The 15572-nt window shown below is 36.1% G+C and overlaps 1 protein-coding gene across 4 annotated transcripts in view; it reads right to left on the reverse strand.

The window, feature by feature from the left end:
• Positions 1-15572, reverse strand: part of CNOT6L (CCR4-NOT transcription complex subunit 6 like) — a 116624-nt gene that overhangs the window by 32487 nt on the left and 68565 nt on the right. For all 4 annotated transcript variants that reach the window (XM_040237166.1, XM_040237164.1, XM_040237165.1 and 1 more), the window contains exons 5-7: positions 14136-14225; positions 3884-3952; positions 1462-1619 (exon numbers count right to left, since the gene is read on the reverse strand). In XM_040237166.1, coding sequence (XP_040093100.1) covers positions 1462-1619; positions 3884-3952; positions 14136-14225 — 317 coding nt within the window. The remainder of the gene's footprint in view (positions 1-1461; positions 1620-3883; positions 3953-14135; positions 14226-15572) is intronic.

Genomic DNA, 15572 nt, shown 5'->3' on the forward strand with positions numbered 1-15572 from the left:
TTAGAAATTTTAGTAATGCATAAAATGTATATTAAATGCAATAAGCAAGAAACAAAATATATTAATAGTGTGATCTCTATTTTGAAAACATACCTATAAATAAATAGGCAAGAGAATGTTTTAAAAAGAATATAAGAAATACTCCAGAAGTTTTAACCCTGGAGTTAAAGCAACTCTCTTTGGGGTAGAGGATTAGATGTTTTACTCTATTATTATTTATATTCTTTTCATATTTCAAACTTCTCTGGAATGAACACTTTATAACATAGTATTACTTTTATAATAACATTTTTAAAATTATGATGCTTCTATGCCTCATACTATACTTTACTAAGGAAGATTGTGAGGCTGTTATTACTATAAATACTGAATCAAAAGGAAGAAAATTAAATAACATAAGCCTATGCTTATTTGTCTCCATGTGTGCTAAGCAGCTTCAGTTGTGCAATCCTATAGACTGTAGCCCGCTAGGCTCCTCTGTCCATAGCATTCTCCAAGCAAGAATACTGGAGCAGGTTGCCATTCCCTCCTCCAGGGGACCTTCCTGACCCACAGATCGAACCCGTGTCTCCTGTCTCCTGCACTGGCATTTGGGTTCTTTACCACTAGCTCCACATGGTAAGCCCATACTGGCCGCCTCCTCCCCTCATTTTGTGTCAGTTCTCAGTGTTTAAAAGAAAATTTAACTTTTGAAGACTTCTACTACTTCCTTATTTTCCAGAGTCAAATGAATCATGGATAATAACACAAATATAAGTAAATAATAAAGCTACTCTAATACAAAAAAATTTATTATAAAAGTAATGACTTTATTCTTAAGCTATGCATAAAAGGAGGTGTGAAATTATAACACTTAAAATTTTAAAGTACCTTAAAGCATTTAATATGCCTTGAAAACTGCTAAGAAAAAATGTACTAAAAACTATGTGTAAACCTTCTTGGCCATTCATTAGCTGAGCACTGAAAAGCAGTAGAACACTATTTCAATCAAAAGGTGCTCTGTCAGTTAAATTCAATAAAGTATCTAAATTTCTGAGGTTGCTTTTAAAAATAAGGCCAAAATGCATGATTTACAGTACAATATTTTTATATGTATATCACTGAGGAACAATGGTAGACAAGTAATTTTTTTTTACAGATCCCATTATAAATTAAATTTATATTTCTTCAAGATTCAATCTTCAGTAGTTTTCTCTTTCAGCAATACCAATGATTTGTCCATAACACGAATTAACATGAATATGTGGTGAACTTATTTTCACTTAAGCAAACAGTAAATGAGTATAAGTTTATGGCTTATACAAAACTGTTTCACTGTGGAAATATCCTTTTTTCTTAAGAAGAGATAAAATAATTCCTTTGGGTTTTTCTTCAAACACAAAATCTCTCCCAAAAGTAAGATCTTTTGTAATTTTTAGATTCACCTTTAAGTTACAGACAATTCAATCTCTATAGTGTTACCTGAAGACTAATGATATCTGCGTCACAGTTAACAATTTCTTCCATAATTCCCTTTTTCCTGTATTCCCAGTTTAATGCCCAGGATGGGCAATAGCCATATAGCTGCCGGGTGGCATATTTATCACATAACACATTGTAACACATAACCGTGAATGATGCTAAGAAGTGGGAGAAAAAAACAAGACAAAAGGGAGAAAATTAGGCAACCTTTTCTAAAGCAATATCACATGTACACCTACACAATCATACATGCCACACAAACATAACTCAAATATCACCACTGTGAAAAGCCTTGGGCAAGATTCTGTTAAACTATATAAAAAACTTCACCAGAGTCCATCCACCATACCAAAGTTCTTTTACCAGAATCAGACTTATAGCTCATATTTGAGATTTTTTTAAAGGGTATTTTAGTAAATAAAAATTCAAGTTTTAGGGAATTCGCTGGTTGCTCAGTGGTTAGGACTCTGCACTTCCACTGCTGGGAGCACAGGCTCAATCCCTGGTCAGGTAACTAAGATCCTGCCAGTCATGCGGTGTGGCCAAAAATAATCTAATTTTAAATCAATACTAACTTTTTGACACATAATTTGCTGAGCAAAACTTTTCTCTATAAATAGAATAAAAGTAAATTACAAAAGTAAATTTTAATTTTTTTCTCTTTAAAAGGCTTTCATTACCTTTCATTAACAAAATATTCATACTTAGTACTTTTTTGAGTCTCTTACTTCTCTCACTGCTCTGAGCCAGAAGAACAGACTAACAAAGTTTAGTTATAAGAGAAACCTTTTTAACCAAATCAAATGCTCATTTTTAAATTTTTAAATTTTAAATTCTCATTTTAAAATTCCCTTAAACTGTAAAAGGACTGTGTGCATGCTCAGTTGCTAAGTCATGTCTGACTCTTTGCGACCCCGTGGACTGTAGCCCGCCAGCCTCCTCTGTCCGTGGGATTTCCCAGGCAAGAATACTACAGTGGGCTGCCATTTCCTACTCCAGAAGATTGTCCTGACCCACGGATCAAACCCGCATCTCCTGCATTGGCAGGTGGGTTCTTTACCACTGAGCCACCAAGGAAGCCAGTACAAGGACTACAAGCAAACTAACAGGAAAACACAGCTTGTATCCCCTGCTGCTCAAAAGTGTGCTCCAGGAAGCAGCAGCATCAGTTATCACCTTGGAACTCAGAAATGCAGAAATTTCTAGCTTCACAAAGAATTACTGAATTGGAATCTGCAATTTAACAAAATCCTAAGGTGATTCTATACAGAAGCACACCAGTTTGAAAATCCCTGATTTTTATCACTAATTTTCTATCCTATCTATCCATTAGAATCATGTATAGAACTTTTTTTAAAAAAATGTTTATCAGTACAGACTAACTTAGTATGTTAGGATTTGGGCATTAATATTTTTAAAAAGCGTCCCAGGTAATTACAATGGGCAGGTATGGGTGAGACTCAAATACTTAATAAATGGTAAGGAACACAAGAAATGAAGTAACACTCAACTGAAGTTGATTCAGCGTCAGATGATAGGAAGATATTATGAGAAACTTAGTTCAGAGGTCTCCTGGGGATCTGATTGGTGGTCATTATGTATACTGGTACCTCTTTCACCATCTAGGATTAATTCTTACATAGTTTAATTACCATTATAGTTTGGGGGCTATAAATCACCCTTTTAACAATTGAACGTCCCCAAAATTAAGTATCAACATTTGGTTACTTCATATTAAAACAGTAAAATTTTCATCTTCAAAATAAAATTAGGTATCATAAAAACTATGACTTGTAAGAGGAATATTTATAACAACTTATTTTAAGCAGAATTCCGAACTATAAAATGTCTAATAAACAGTGAGAAGACTATAAATGTCAAATTATCATTGGTCTGCACAAAAAGATAAAGGTTTATATTTTCTACATTTATAGCAGTTCAAGAAATGCTGAATCCTGTAATTAAACTGCCCAAATCTTCACCCTATACCATTTCTATACCCCTGACCTGGTATCATATTCTGTTTCCAATATAGTAAATTTGATTCAGTATAAATTATCCCTCTACAAGAGTTATCAGTCTACCCACTAAAGAAAGATAAATCTAAGTAGTTCGAAATTTTTCAGAAGAAAATTCATTACTCCTCATTTTTCTTAAATCACCAAACCTTATGTGAAGATGCCATTTGGAAAGCTCTATTGTAAGAAGTAATTTTCAAACCAAGAGCCCCATCATTGTGAAAGATACGAGATTCTTGTACATAAGCCTTAGCGTGGACTTTACCCATCAGTATTTCTAAACTCATCTACTCAGGGGAGGTAAAACGAAGGCCTAATTTGAAGGTTAATTTCATCACAAAGCCCAAATGGCATTTCAAGTGTATCTGAAAAAAGTCAAGAAAGAATAAGAAAAACTATTTTACCTGATGGCAGAATTTGGTCTCGTTCTTTTAATGTAATCCATGGCCTCGGAGGAAGCTGCTCTGGATGAACTGGAAAAAATATATATATATTTTTTAAATGTAATTTCCTGTATTTCTAAAATCAGTATTTACTAATTTATAATGTCAAATCAGCTTCTGTTTTCTCTTCAGCTATAATAGCCCATGTGTGTACGTGCTAAGTCACTTCAGTCCTCCCAAATCTTTGTGACGCTATGGACTGTAGCCCACCAGACTCCTCTGTCCATGGGATTTTCCAGGCAAGAATGCTGGAGTGGGTTGCCATGCCCTCTTCCAGGGGACCTTCCTGACCCAAGGACTGAACCGTTGTCTCTTATGTCTCCTGCACTGCAGGAGGTTCTTTACCACTAGCACCACCTGGGAAATCCACATGGTCTTAAAAATCTACTACTGAAATATAATGAAGGTTTAAAAGCTGAAGGACGTTGATGAAGAGTTATGCAGAAAACACAAAACTAACATCTGAAAAGAACACAAAGAAATTCATTAATGGCATTTATACTTACACGGTATTTATTTTAAAAAGAACCTATTTAAATCCTTAAGTAAGAGGCTTATGTCTTAATTATACACGTAAACTATACTGACTCAGTCTTGTTCCCAGCGGGAAAATGAAAGCTACATGAAGCTTCAACACACTGATGAACAAAATTACTCAAATATTTTTAAAACAGAAAAAAAAAAAAAAGCATGTATAATATAAACTACTGAATTTTCTAATAGGGCTTTCATTTCCTAATTTTAATCTTTCTTTTATATGTTGATACAAAGCCAGAGATTAGAATGACGCTATACATATAGAAAAAAGGAAGGCACTGGTTAAACATTAATTGCTCAGATATGACTGTCAATACTAATGGAACTAAATTCTACCAAACTATCAGATGAAAGAAAATGCACTAAGTTAAGATTTAACTACCTCTTTTTTCTTCTCCCTTTTAAACACAATTGCAATTACAGGACAGTTTGATTCAAATTTGCAGATTTATCCAGTGAATTAGTGGCTAAGAAATGTACCCCATTTAAGCAGAAACACTCCATCATCACCCAGCCACAGAAATTTTCAACCAAGTATCCAAAATCTTTAAAAAAGTGTTATTTTACTAACCATTTTAGTGTTCCAAAAGTCTAGCTAAAGGATGCCTCTTTTAGCAGCCATACTGTTCACAAAGTGAAATGAATGTTATTTTGCATAGTCCGTATCTTGCCAAGAAAGTAATGAAGGTCATCATAAGATAACAAACCATCCAGCTGGTTCAACACACTGAATCCTGGAAAATAACCTTGCCTCCTAGGAGTGCCGTGCCAGAACTATGGCAACTCTCTCTAAAACAGAAGTTCATTATATAAATATAATGGAGAGTAAACAAAGAACTCCTCAGCTGCTGGGATCCTTATTAGCAAATAGTTAAAAACTCAGAAAGCATGAAAATTATCAAAATAAAAGTGATGTCAACATTCTGACGCTTCCCATATCTTAATACAGCCCAATTTAACAGTGTAAGTAAAACATATACTATTCCCCCAAAATAACTGAAGAACAAAAACATAGGAAAAGATACTGTATCTCACCAGTAACCAGGAAAAACTTAAAAATGAGATAGCATGTCTTTATCTAGGTTGACAAAAAAATTTAAGTTTAATAATATCCAGGGTTGGTGAAGGTGATAAGAAATAGATACTTGCACATACAACTGGTGGGAATACAAACAGGTACAGCTATCTGGATGGACAAATGGGCATCATCTTTTAAAATTTAAAACATTCATGTCCCTGTGACCTAGCAATTCTATTTCTTGGGATCAGCCCTATCTGCTTAAAGCAGCAAACATATTCATTATGCCAGTGTTTAAAAGAAAAAAGATACATGCATGCTAAAGTGGAAAGGAATGTAAGACATTCTGCTGGGTGAGGGAAAAGTAGAAAATATATAATAATAAAATATATTTTATTAATAATTAGATAATAATATACTAGGATATATTTTATTAGAAAAAATTTAAAACACATATGCAAAGTAATACAATGCAAGAAAATTTCTACTGGTTTAATTTTTATATATAAATGTCTAGAAAAGTCTATAAGGATACACACCCAACTTCTAAGTGTGCTTACTTACACAGAAGGGACTGGAATTAAAGGTAGTGGTCAAAGGAAATTCTGGTCTTAACCAGAATTTTAATATTTCTTTCAAAGAGAATAATATATTCATGTGTGACATATATTTACTTAACATTGACTTTTTTCAAAGGCAAAATTGCATGGCCAATGATTTGACAAAGGATCAGTCAGTTTAGTCACTCAGTCGTGTCTGACTCTTTGCAACCCCATGGACTGCATCATGCCAGGCTTCCCTGTCCATCACCAACTCCCAGAGCTTACTCAAACTCCAAACGATAGAACTATATTTATATAAGCCAACAATCAAATAAAGACTGTTTAATAGCTAAATCTGTAAGGTCCTAGCACAGTACCAGAATGTGGATCAAAACTGAAGACTACTCTCATCATGAACAAAAGAGACAGCAGTTAACATCTTTCAATATCATACCTAAAAATGTGATCTGAAACAATTCTCCCATTTTTATCTTCTATACATGCCACACTAAGTGCTAGACAGCCCTGAAGCCATGAGGAATAGACCTGGAGGGAGACGGGAGCGGGGGTAAGAGAAGTGTGATTTTCCACACCTCACAGTCATCAACAGCACTGGGCCTGGATTCCCACAGTGAGGGTGCCAGCTGAGCCTGAAGAGCCAACAAAACCCACATGCTAAACCTAAACTGGGCAGTTGCCTGCTACTGAGGTTTTTAAAAGGTCATGAATTTCCTAACATAGTATTAAAAAATATCCAGGGCACAAGTGAAAACCACTGGTCATACCAGAGACCAGGAAAATCACAATTTATTTGAGAAAAGACTACCAACAGACAATAACACAGAGGTGATTCAGCTGTTGAAATTATCTGACAGAACATTTTAAAGTAGTCAACATAAAACTGCTTCATGAAGTAATTACCAATTCTCTTGAAACAGATGAAAAAATAGAAAACCCCAGCAAAAAAGTGGAATGTGAAAGTAGCTCAGTTGTGTCAATTCTTTGTGACTCCATGGACAATTCTCCAGGGCAGAATACTATAGTCGGTAGCCTTTCCCTCCTTCAGGGGATCTTCCCAACACAGGGATCGAACCCCGGTCTCTCGCATTGCAGGCAGATTCTTTATTAGCTGAGCCACAAGGGAAGCCCACAATAGAAGTGGAAGGGTACAATAATATAGACAACCAAACATAACATTATTGAATCTGAGAACAAATCAAGAGAATTTACTGAACAATAAGAAGAAAACAGAAAAAAAAAATGAAGAAAGCTTGAAGAACCTGTGGGTTCCTCAAAAGATCTAAGATTCATAAAAATCAAAGTTCAGAAAGAGAAGAGACAGAATGTAGACTTAAAAAATATTCAAAGAGATAATGACCAAAAATCCCCAAATTTAATAAACAACGTAAATCTACACATTCAAGAAGATGTACAAACTTCAAATAAAATAAACCCAAAGAATCAGACACCAACACCATAATAATGAAACTGGTAAAAACTAAAGACAAAGAATCTCAAAAACACCAGAAAAATGACACATCACCTAAAAGGAAACAATAGGTTTCTTTCTAAAAACCATGGTGCCAGAGGAAGTGATACAATATTTTTTCAAGAGCTAAAAGAAAACAACTGTCAACTTCAAATTCTGTGGCCAACAGAACTTGCTTTCATAAATCAAGGAAAAATAAAGATGTTATCAAAGGAAAACTAAAAGACTTCGTTGCTAGCAGACTGCCCCTTAAGGAATGGCTAAAGGAAACTCTTAAGATGGAAAGAAAATGTTAACAGCAGAAGAAATGGACCATCAAAACAGAAAGAACAAGGAATGAGTGAAAGGATAAACGTAACGGATTAACCTTCTCTGCATGAGCTTCTTATATTGCATCTGATGGCTGAAGCAAAAATTGTAACATCTATGTGGTACTCAGTGAAAGTAGAGGATATACTAGAGACAGTTATATTTTAAAAGTGGAGAAGGCAAAGGGACACAAATGGAAGTAGGGCATCAATAATTGGCTTAAAATGAGAAGACACTATTATCAATAGACTGTTCTAAGTATGTATATTGTGATAACTAAAAAGTCATCATTAAGAAAACTATACAAGACAGTATACTCTAAAACAGCACAAATAAAACAAGATGGTATCCTAAAAAATGTTTAAATAGCCCATAAGAAACCAAGAAATGACAAATAAAGGAGAAACAAAGGAAACAGGCTACAAATAACAAAATGGCTGATTTCAAGTTCAACATATCAATTCTTACTTTAAATGTAAACAGTCTAATAAATATACAAATTAAATGAGTGGAAATGTTCCCTTGGTATTCCTAATTTTCTTGAAGACATCTCTAGTCTTTCCCATTCTGTTATTTTGCTCTATTTCTTTGCACTGATCTCTGAGGAAGGCTTTCTTATCTCTCCTTGCTATTCTTTGGAACTCTTTGCTGTACATGGAACAACAGACTGGTTCCAAATAGGAAGAGGAGTACATCAAGGCTGTATATTGTCACTCTGTTTATTTAACTTATATACAGAGTACATCATGAGAAACGCTGAGCTGGAAGAAGCGCAAGCTGGAATCAAGATTGCCGGGAGAAATATCAATAACCTCAGATATGCAGATGACACCACCCTTATGGCAGAAAGTAAAGAGGAACTAAAATGCCTCTTGAAAGTGAAAGAGCAGAGTGAAAAAGTTGGCTTAAAGCTCAACATTCAGAAAAAGATCATGGCATCTGGTCGCATCACTTCATGGGAACTAGATGGGGAAACAGTGGAAAAAGTGTCAGACTTTATTTTGGGGGGCTCCAAAATCACTGCAGATGGTGATTTCAGCCATGAAATTAAAAGATGCTTACTCTTTGGAAGAAAAGTTATGACCAACCTAGACAGCATATTAAAAAGCAGAGATTGAAGGCAGGAGGAGAAGGGGATGACCGAGGATGAGATGGTTGGATGGCATCACTGACTCAATGGAGATGAGTTTGAGTAGACTCCAGGAGTTGGTGATGGACAGGGAGACCTGGTGTGCTGTGGTCCATGGAGTTGCAAAGATTCAGACACGACTGAGTGACTGAACTGAACTGAAAATGAACATTGTTCCTAAACCAAAAGAGGAGGTTGCACAGAAGAAAAAGATATCCTAAAAGAAACGGAAGAAACAAAAACTTATGGTCAGGGGTAGGGGGAGGCTGCAAAAAATAAATGCAAATGCAAATAAAAATCAAGGAAAACTGGAAGTTGTCAAACAGGAGATGGCAAGAGTGAACGTTGACACTTTAGGACTCAGCAAACTAAAATGGACTGGAATGGGTGAATTTAACTCAGATGACCATTATATCTACTACTGTGGGCAAGAATCCCTTAGAAGAAATGGAGTAGCCATCATAGTCAACAAGAATCTGAAAAGGAGTACTTGGAAGCAATCTCAAAAATGACAGAATGATCTTTGTTCATTTCCAAGGCAAACCATTCAGTATCATGGTAATTCAAGTCTATGCCCCGACCAGTAATGCTGAAGAAGCTGAAGTTGAATGGTTCTATGAAAACCTACAAGCCCTTTGAGAACTAACACCCAAAAAAGATGTCCTGTTCATTATAGGGGCTGGAATGCAAAAATAGGAAGTCAAGAAACACCTGGAGTAACAGGTAGATTTGGCCCTGGAGTACAGAATGAAGCAGGGCAAAGGCTAATAGAGTTTTGCCAAAAGAACTCACTAGTCATAGCAAACACCCTCTTCCAACAACACAAGAGAAGACTCTACACATGCACATCACCAGATGGTCAACACCGAAATCAGACTGACTATATTCTACCCAGCCAAAGATGGAGAAGCTCTATACAGTCAGCAAAAACAAGACCAGGAACTGACTATGGCTCACACCATGAACTCCTTATTGACAAATTCAGACTTAAATTGAAGAAAGTAGGGAAAACCACTAGACCATTCAGGTATGACCTAAATCAAATCCCCTACAATTATACAGCAGAAGTGAGAAATAGATTCAAGGGATTAGATCTGATAGACAGAATACCTGATGAACTATGGACAGAGGTTCATGACATTGTACAGGAGACAGGGATCAAGACCATTCCCAAGAAAGAGAAATGCAAAAAACCAAAATGGTTGTCTGAGAAGGCCTTACAAATAGCTGTGAAAAGAAGAGAAGCTAAAAGCAAAGGAGAAAAGGAAAGATACAAGCATCTGAATGCAAAGTTCCAAAGAATAGCAAGGAGAGATAAGAAAGCCTTCTTCAGTGATCAGTGCAAAGAAACAGAGGAAAACAACAGAATGGGAACGACTAGAGATAGTGGCTTAGATGGTAAAGCGTCTGTCTGCAATGCAGGAGACCTGGGTTCGATCCCTGGGTTGGGAAGATCCCCTGGAGAAGGAAATGGTAGCCCACTCCAGTATTCTTGCCCGGAAAATCCCATGGACTGTGGAGCCTGGTAAGCTACTGTTCATGAGGTCACAAAGGGTCGGGCATGACTGAGCGACTTCACTTTCACTTTCAAGGGAACATTTCATGCAAAGATGGGCTCAATAAAGGACAGAAATGGTAGGGACCTAACAGAAGCAGAAGATATTAAGAAGAGGTGGCAAGAATATAAAGAAGTACTGTACAAAAAGGATCTTCACGACCCAGATAACCACGATGGTATGATCACTCACCTAGAGACAGATATCCAGGAATGTAAAGTCAAGTGGACCTTAGGAAACATCACTACGAACAAAGCTAGTGGAGGTGATGGAATTCCAGCTGAGCTATTTCAAATCCTAAAAGATGATGCTGTGAAAGTGCTGCACTCAATATGCCAGCAAATTTGGAAAACTCAGCAGTGGCCACAGGACTGGAAAAGGTCAGTTTTCATTCCAATTCCAAAGAAAGGCAATGCCAAAGAAGGCTCAAACTACCACACAATTGCACTCATCTCACATGCTAGTAAAGTCATGCTCAAAATTCTCCAAGCCAGGCTTCAACAGTACATGAACTGTGAACTTCCAGATGTTCAAGCTGATTTTAGAAGAGGCAGAAGAACCAGCGATCAAATTGTCAACATCCGTTGGATTATTGAAAAAGCAAGAGAGTTCCAGAAAAACATCTATTTCTGCTTTATTGACTATGCCAAAGCCTTTGACTGTGTGGGTCACAATACACTGTGGACAATTCCGAAAGAGATGGGAATACCAGACCACCTGACCTGCCTCTTAAGAAATCTGTATGCAGGTCAGGAAGCAACAGTTAGAACTGGACATGGAACAACAGACTGGTTGCAAGTCAGGAAAGGAGTATGTCAAGGCTGTATACTGTCACCCTGCTTATTTAACTTATATGCAGAGTACATCATGAGAAATGATGGGCTGGAAGAAGCACAAGCTGGAATCAAGATTGCCAGGAGAAATATCAATCACCTCAGATATGCAGATGACACCACCCTTACGGCAGAAAGCGAAGAAGAACTAAAGCGCCTCTTGATGAAAGTGAAAGAGGAGAGTGAAAAAGTTGGCTTAAAACTCAACATTCAGAAAACTAAGATCATGGCCACTGGGCCCGTCACATTATGACAAATAGATGAGGAAACAGTGACAGACTTTAGTTTTGTGGGTTCCAAAATCACTGCAGATGGTGGACTGCAGCCCTGAAATTAAAAGATGCTTACTCATTGGAAGAAAAGTTATGACCAACCTAGACAGCATATTAAAAAGCAGAGACATTACTTTGCCAACAAAGGTCTGTCTAGTCATGGGTATGGTTTTTCCAGTAGTCCTGTATGGATGTGAGAGTTGGGCTATAAAGAAAGCTGAGTGCCAAAGAATTGATGCTTTTGAAATGTGGTGTTGGAAAAGACTCTTGAGAGTCCCCTGGACAGCAAGGAGATCCAACCAGTCCATCCTAAAAGAAATCAGTCCTGGGTGTCATTGGAAGGACTGATGTTGAAGCCAAAACGCCAATACTTTTGCCATCTGATGCAAAGAGCTGACTCATTTGAAAAGACCCTGATGCTGTGAGGGATTGGGGACAGGAGGAGAAGGGGACAACAGAGGATGAGATGGTTGGATGGCATCATTGACTCAATGGACATGAGTTTGAGTAAACTCTGGGAGTTGTTGATGGACAGGGAGGCCTGGCTTGCTGCTGTCCCTGGGGTCGCAGAGTCAAACACAACTGAGTGACTGAACTGAAAAGTTTTAAAAAAAAGGAAGAAGAAGAAGAAGAAAATGCCTTATTGTAAATATACTGATTCTTTGCCCTTCGTATCCTCTGTTCCACAACACAGATTCACCCAAATTTAGATCCTATAGTACTATTCATTGAAAAGAAATCTGCATCTAAGTGGACCTGTGCAGTTCAAACCTGTGTTGCTCAACAGTCTACTGCATCCCCAACAAAAATCCCTACACTTACAGTTGGGGGAGTGGAGAAATTTGAAAGGCTGTTTCTAGCAATTTTAAAGAAACTATAAGGCAAAATAAGCATGGGGCCAAAATAAGCCAAGACTTTATAATCAAATCAAGAGGGAAGATTTATTCTACTGCATCTCAAAACATTTTACAAAGCTACCATAAATAACAACTTTATATTGCCATAAAGACTAACAAAAGGTAACAAAAAACAGAGGTTCTAGAAATAGATCCATACAAATGTTGATGGTTCACGACAAAAGGGCACAAAAAATAGTAATGAAAGGACAGCCTTTTCAATAAATGGCTATGGGTTAATTTAATATACAAATGGAAAAGTTATAAAAATTGAATCCTGTGTTACACAAACATCAATTCTGGGAAGCTTATAGCTCTGAATGTTGCAAGTGAAAAACAGAGATTCTAGATAATAACACAGAATACATCCATTAGCTTGAGGTAGGGAAAAATTCTTAAACAGGACACAAAAGCAGTATCATACTAAAAAGATCAATAAAGTAAAGTATGTTAAACTTCTGCTGTTCATCAACAGACAAATAAAGAGAATGAAAACCAATAATAGCATGGGAAAAGATAGTTGCAACATACGTAGCAACAAACTGCTTATATATAAAACACAAGAAAAACTCTTTAAAAATCACACACACACACACCACATATGCCATATGGCTGGGTCAACAGGCTATATTCATACAGATAAGACACATACTATTTCAAAACAAGAAGAAAATAACAAACACAGGCTTTATATACAACCTAAAAAACCACATCTTCTTCATACTAAAAGCATTTCTTTAATAAATCTGATGTCTCTCTCCATCAATCAATTTTGTCTTTTTAGCCAAAAAATTTTTAAATAACATTAATTTGATTTCCCCTTATTGTAAATCTTAGTATTTTTTAAAAATTTTCATATGTAGATGGGTGTCTTCTATGACAGAATTTAAAAGAGTACTGCAAAAATATTGTGATGATGGCCTCTATGCTTGAATCTAGATTTCTCTAGCACTGTTTCAGGATTCTGTATTTTAGAAAGGCATTATTCCAAGAAAAATATTTGAATTTAGCAGCATCTCCATTATTTTACCTGTATTTTGAGTGTTTAAGCAAAAAAAAAAAAAAAATTCAGTAAAATACTTAAAAGCTTTCTTATATTAAAGATTTTTCATTTGGAATACAACTATATTAATCAGATAAATGTGATGTACTTAATTAAAATCTTGCTGGCATAATTTCCAAAGGTGAGTGAATCAAACAAATCATTTCATTCATGAAAAATGTGTACCACGTGTGGGTTCCAAGTAATCTGCATCCAATTCAAACAACTGATAACTAGGTATCTTTGTGGTTAAGAGCAAGACCATCTTGGGTTCACAGCTTTTGACATTAGTCAGCCACATATTTAAGTTAATTACTTTATTCTCTCAATCTCAGAATACCAGTAAAAATTCCTATCTCCTAGATTCCTTAAAAGATTTGACAAGATAATGTTAACTAATGCTCCTAATATATTGCTTGGTAAATATAAAGCACTGACTGTGTGCAAAAAAGATTGTCCCACTACCACGGGATATACTAAGGCCAGGAACTTCCATCATATAAGCAGTTTTAAAAACTGATCAGATGCTCTTAAGCAACATGGGATACTTAGCTAACAGTTGAGTTTACTGCTTTGTAATTAACATTTACCTGCAAGATTGTCAAGCATGAAGTTCAGTAGCTTTCGGGTTCCATCTGGGTCCTGGTATAAATTGAGAATATCCTGTGATAAAGGATTGCCTAAAGAACCGAAAAATAAAATCTGTTAAGAGTTACAATTGGAAGACAAAACAAACATACACGATAAAACAAAATTCTAATTTTCTAAAGTGAATTTTACTATACTCAGTCTGTTACATAAATTGAAAGAAGTCATATGAATTAAATACTCTGGTGAGATAGTTATAAAGAAAAACTTCAAAAGATCTATTTCTTTCAGATTTCACTGTTTATAATGCATATCTATAATTTGGGTGTGTCAAAATCACATATATACATACATACACACAAATATACATATTAATCTTGGTCAATTCTGAAATAATATCACAAATTGGCACTTTGAAGTAACCCCATAGGTTCCACATATATCTTTGAAGGCAATATTCTAAATGAAAGAAAAACAGCCTTGTGTGAGAAAGAATGAATGATATTATTAAAAAGGAGGGTCTTCCTAGTTAGAATATTACACATGGAGAAAAGGAAGATCCTTCAAGTGAAAAGAAAACTTATCATTACCAAGATGAGTTAGTGAAATATAGAAGGAAATAAAAATTTTTTTAATGACAGTGATCAGGGATATCTGAATACTAAAAACAAAACAAGCTACTGTTAACAGCCTAAATGTTTACTTAAGAAATAAAGACAGTATTTGTTAAGACAAGCATGCAAAAACAGTAAACAGATTTGAAAAAACAAAAAGTGTAGAACTTCCAGAAATGAAGGTTCCAACTATTAAAACAAAATCTTCAATACAACACACACCAACACAAATATCTAAAATTAAATGACACTGACCAATTTAGTGGTTAGAAAGAACATGGAGAACCTGGAACTCTCAGAAGTTGCAGGACACTGGTGGAAGTGTAAAATAATACAACCATGGTGAAAACCTGGTGAGTGGTTTACAACTGACTTGAAAGTGGAAAAGGAAACTTCCTGGGTTGATGGAAATGTTCTACATCTTGAGCTAAGTAGTGGTTACACAGATGTGTTTTTGTCAAAATTAGCCAAGCAGCATCCTTAAGTATTTAAGTATTTTACTGTATGCAATCGGGCTTCCCTGGTGGCTCAGTGCTAAAGAATTCACCTGCAATGCAGGAGACCAAGTTCAATCCCTAGGTTGGGAAGATCCCCTGGAGGAGGGTATAGCTACCCACGCCAGGATTCTTGCCTGGAGTATCCCATGGACAGAAGAGCCTGGCTGGCTATGGTCCACAGGGTCACAGAGTTGGACACACTGAAGCAACTGAGTGCGCACACAAGCATGCACTGCATGTAATCATAACTAATAAAGTACTAGGGGTGGGGACCATGAATGAGGGACTTTCCTGGGAGTCCAGCAGTTAAGAATCCACATTTCCACTT

The sequence above is a fragment of the Oryx dammah genome, unplaced genomic scaffold (genome assembly GCF_014754425.2).
Source record: "Oryx dammah isolate SB20612 unplaced genomic scaffold, SCBI_Odam_1.1 HiC_scaffold_3, whole genome shotgun sequence".
Lineage (NCBI taxonomy): Eukaryota > Metazoa > Chordata > Mammalia > Artiodactyla > Bovidae > Oryx > Oryx dammah.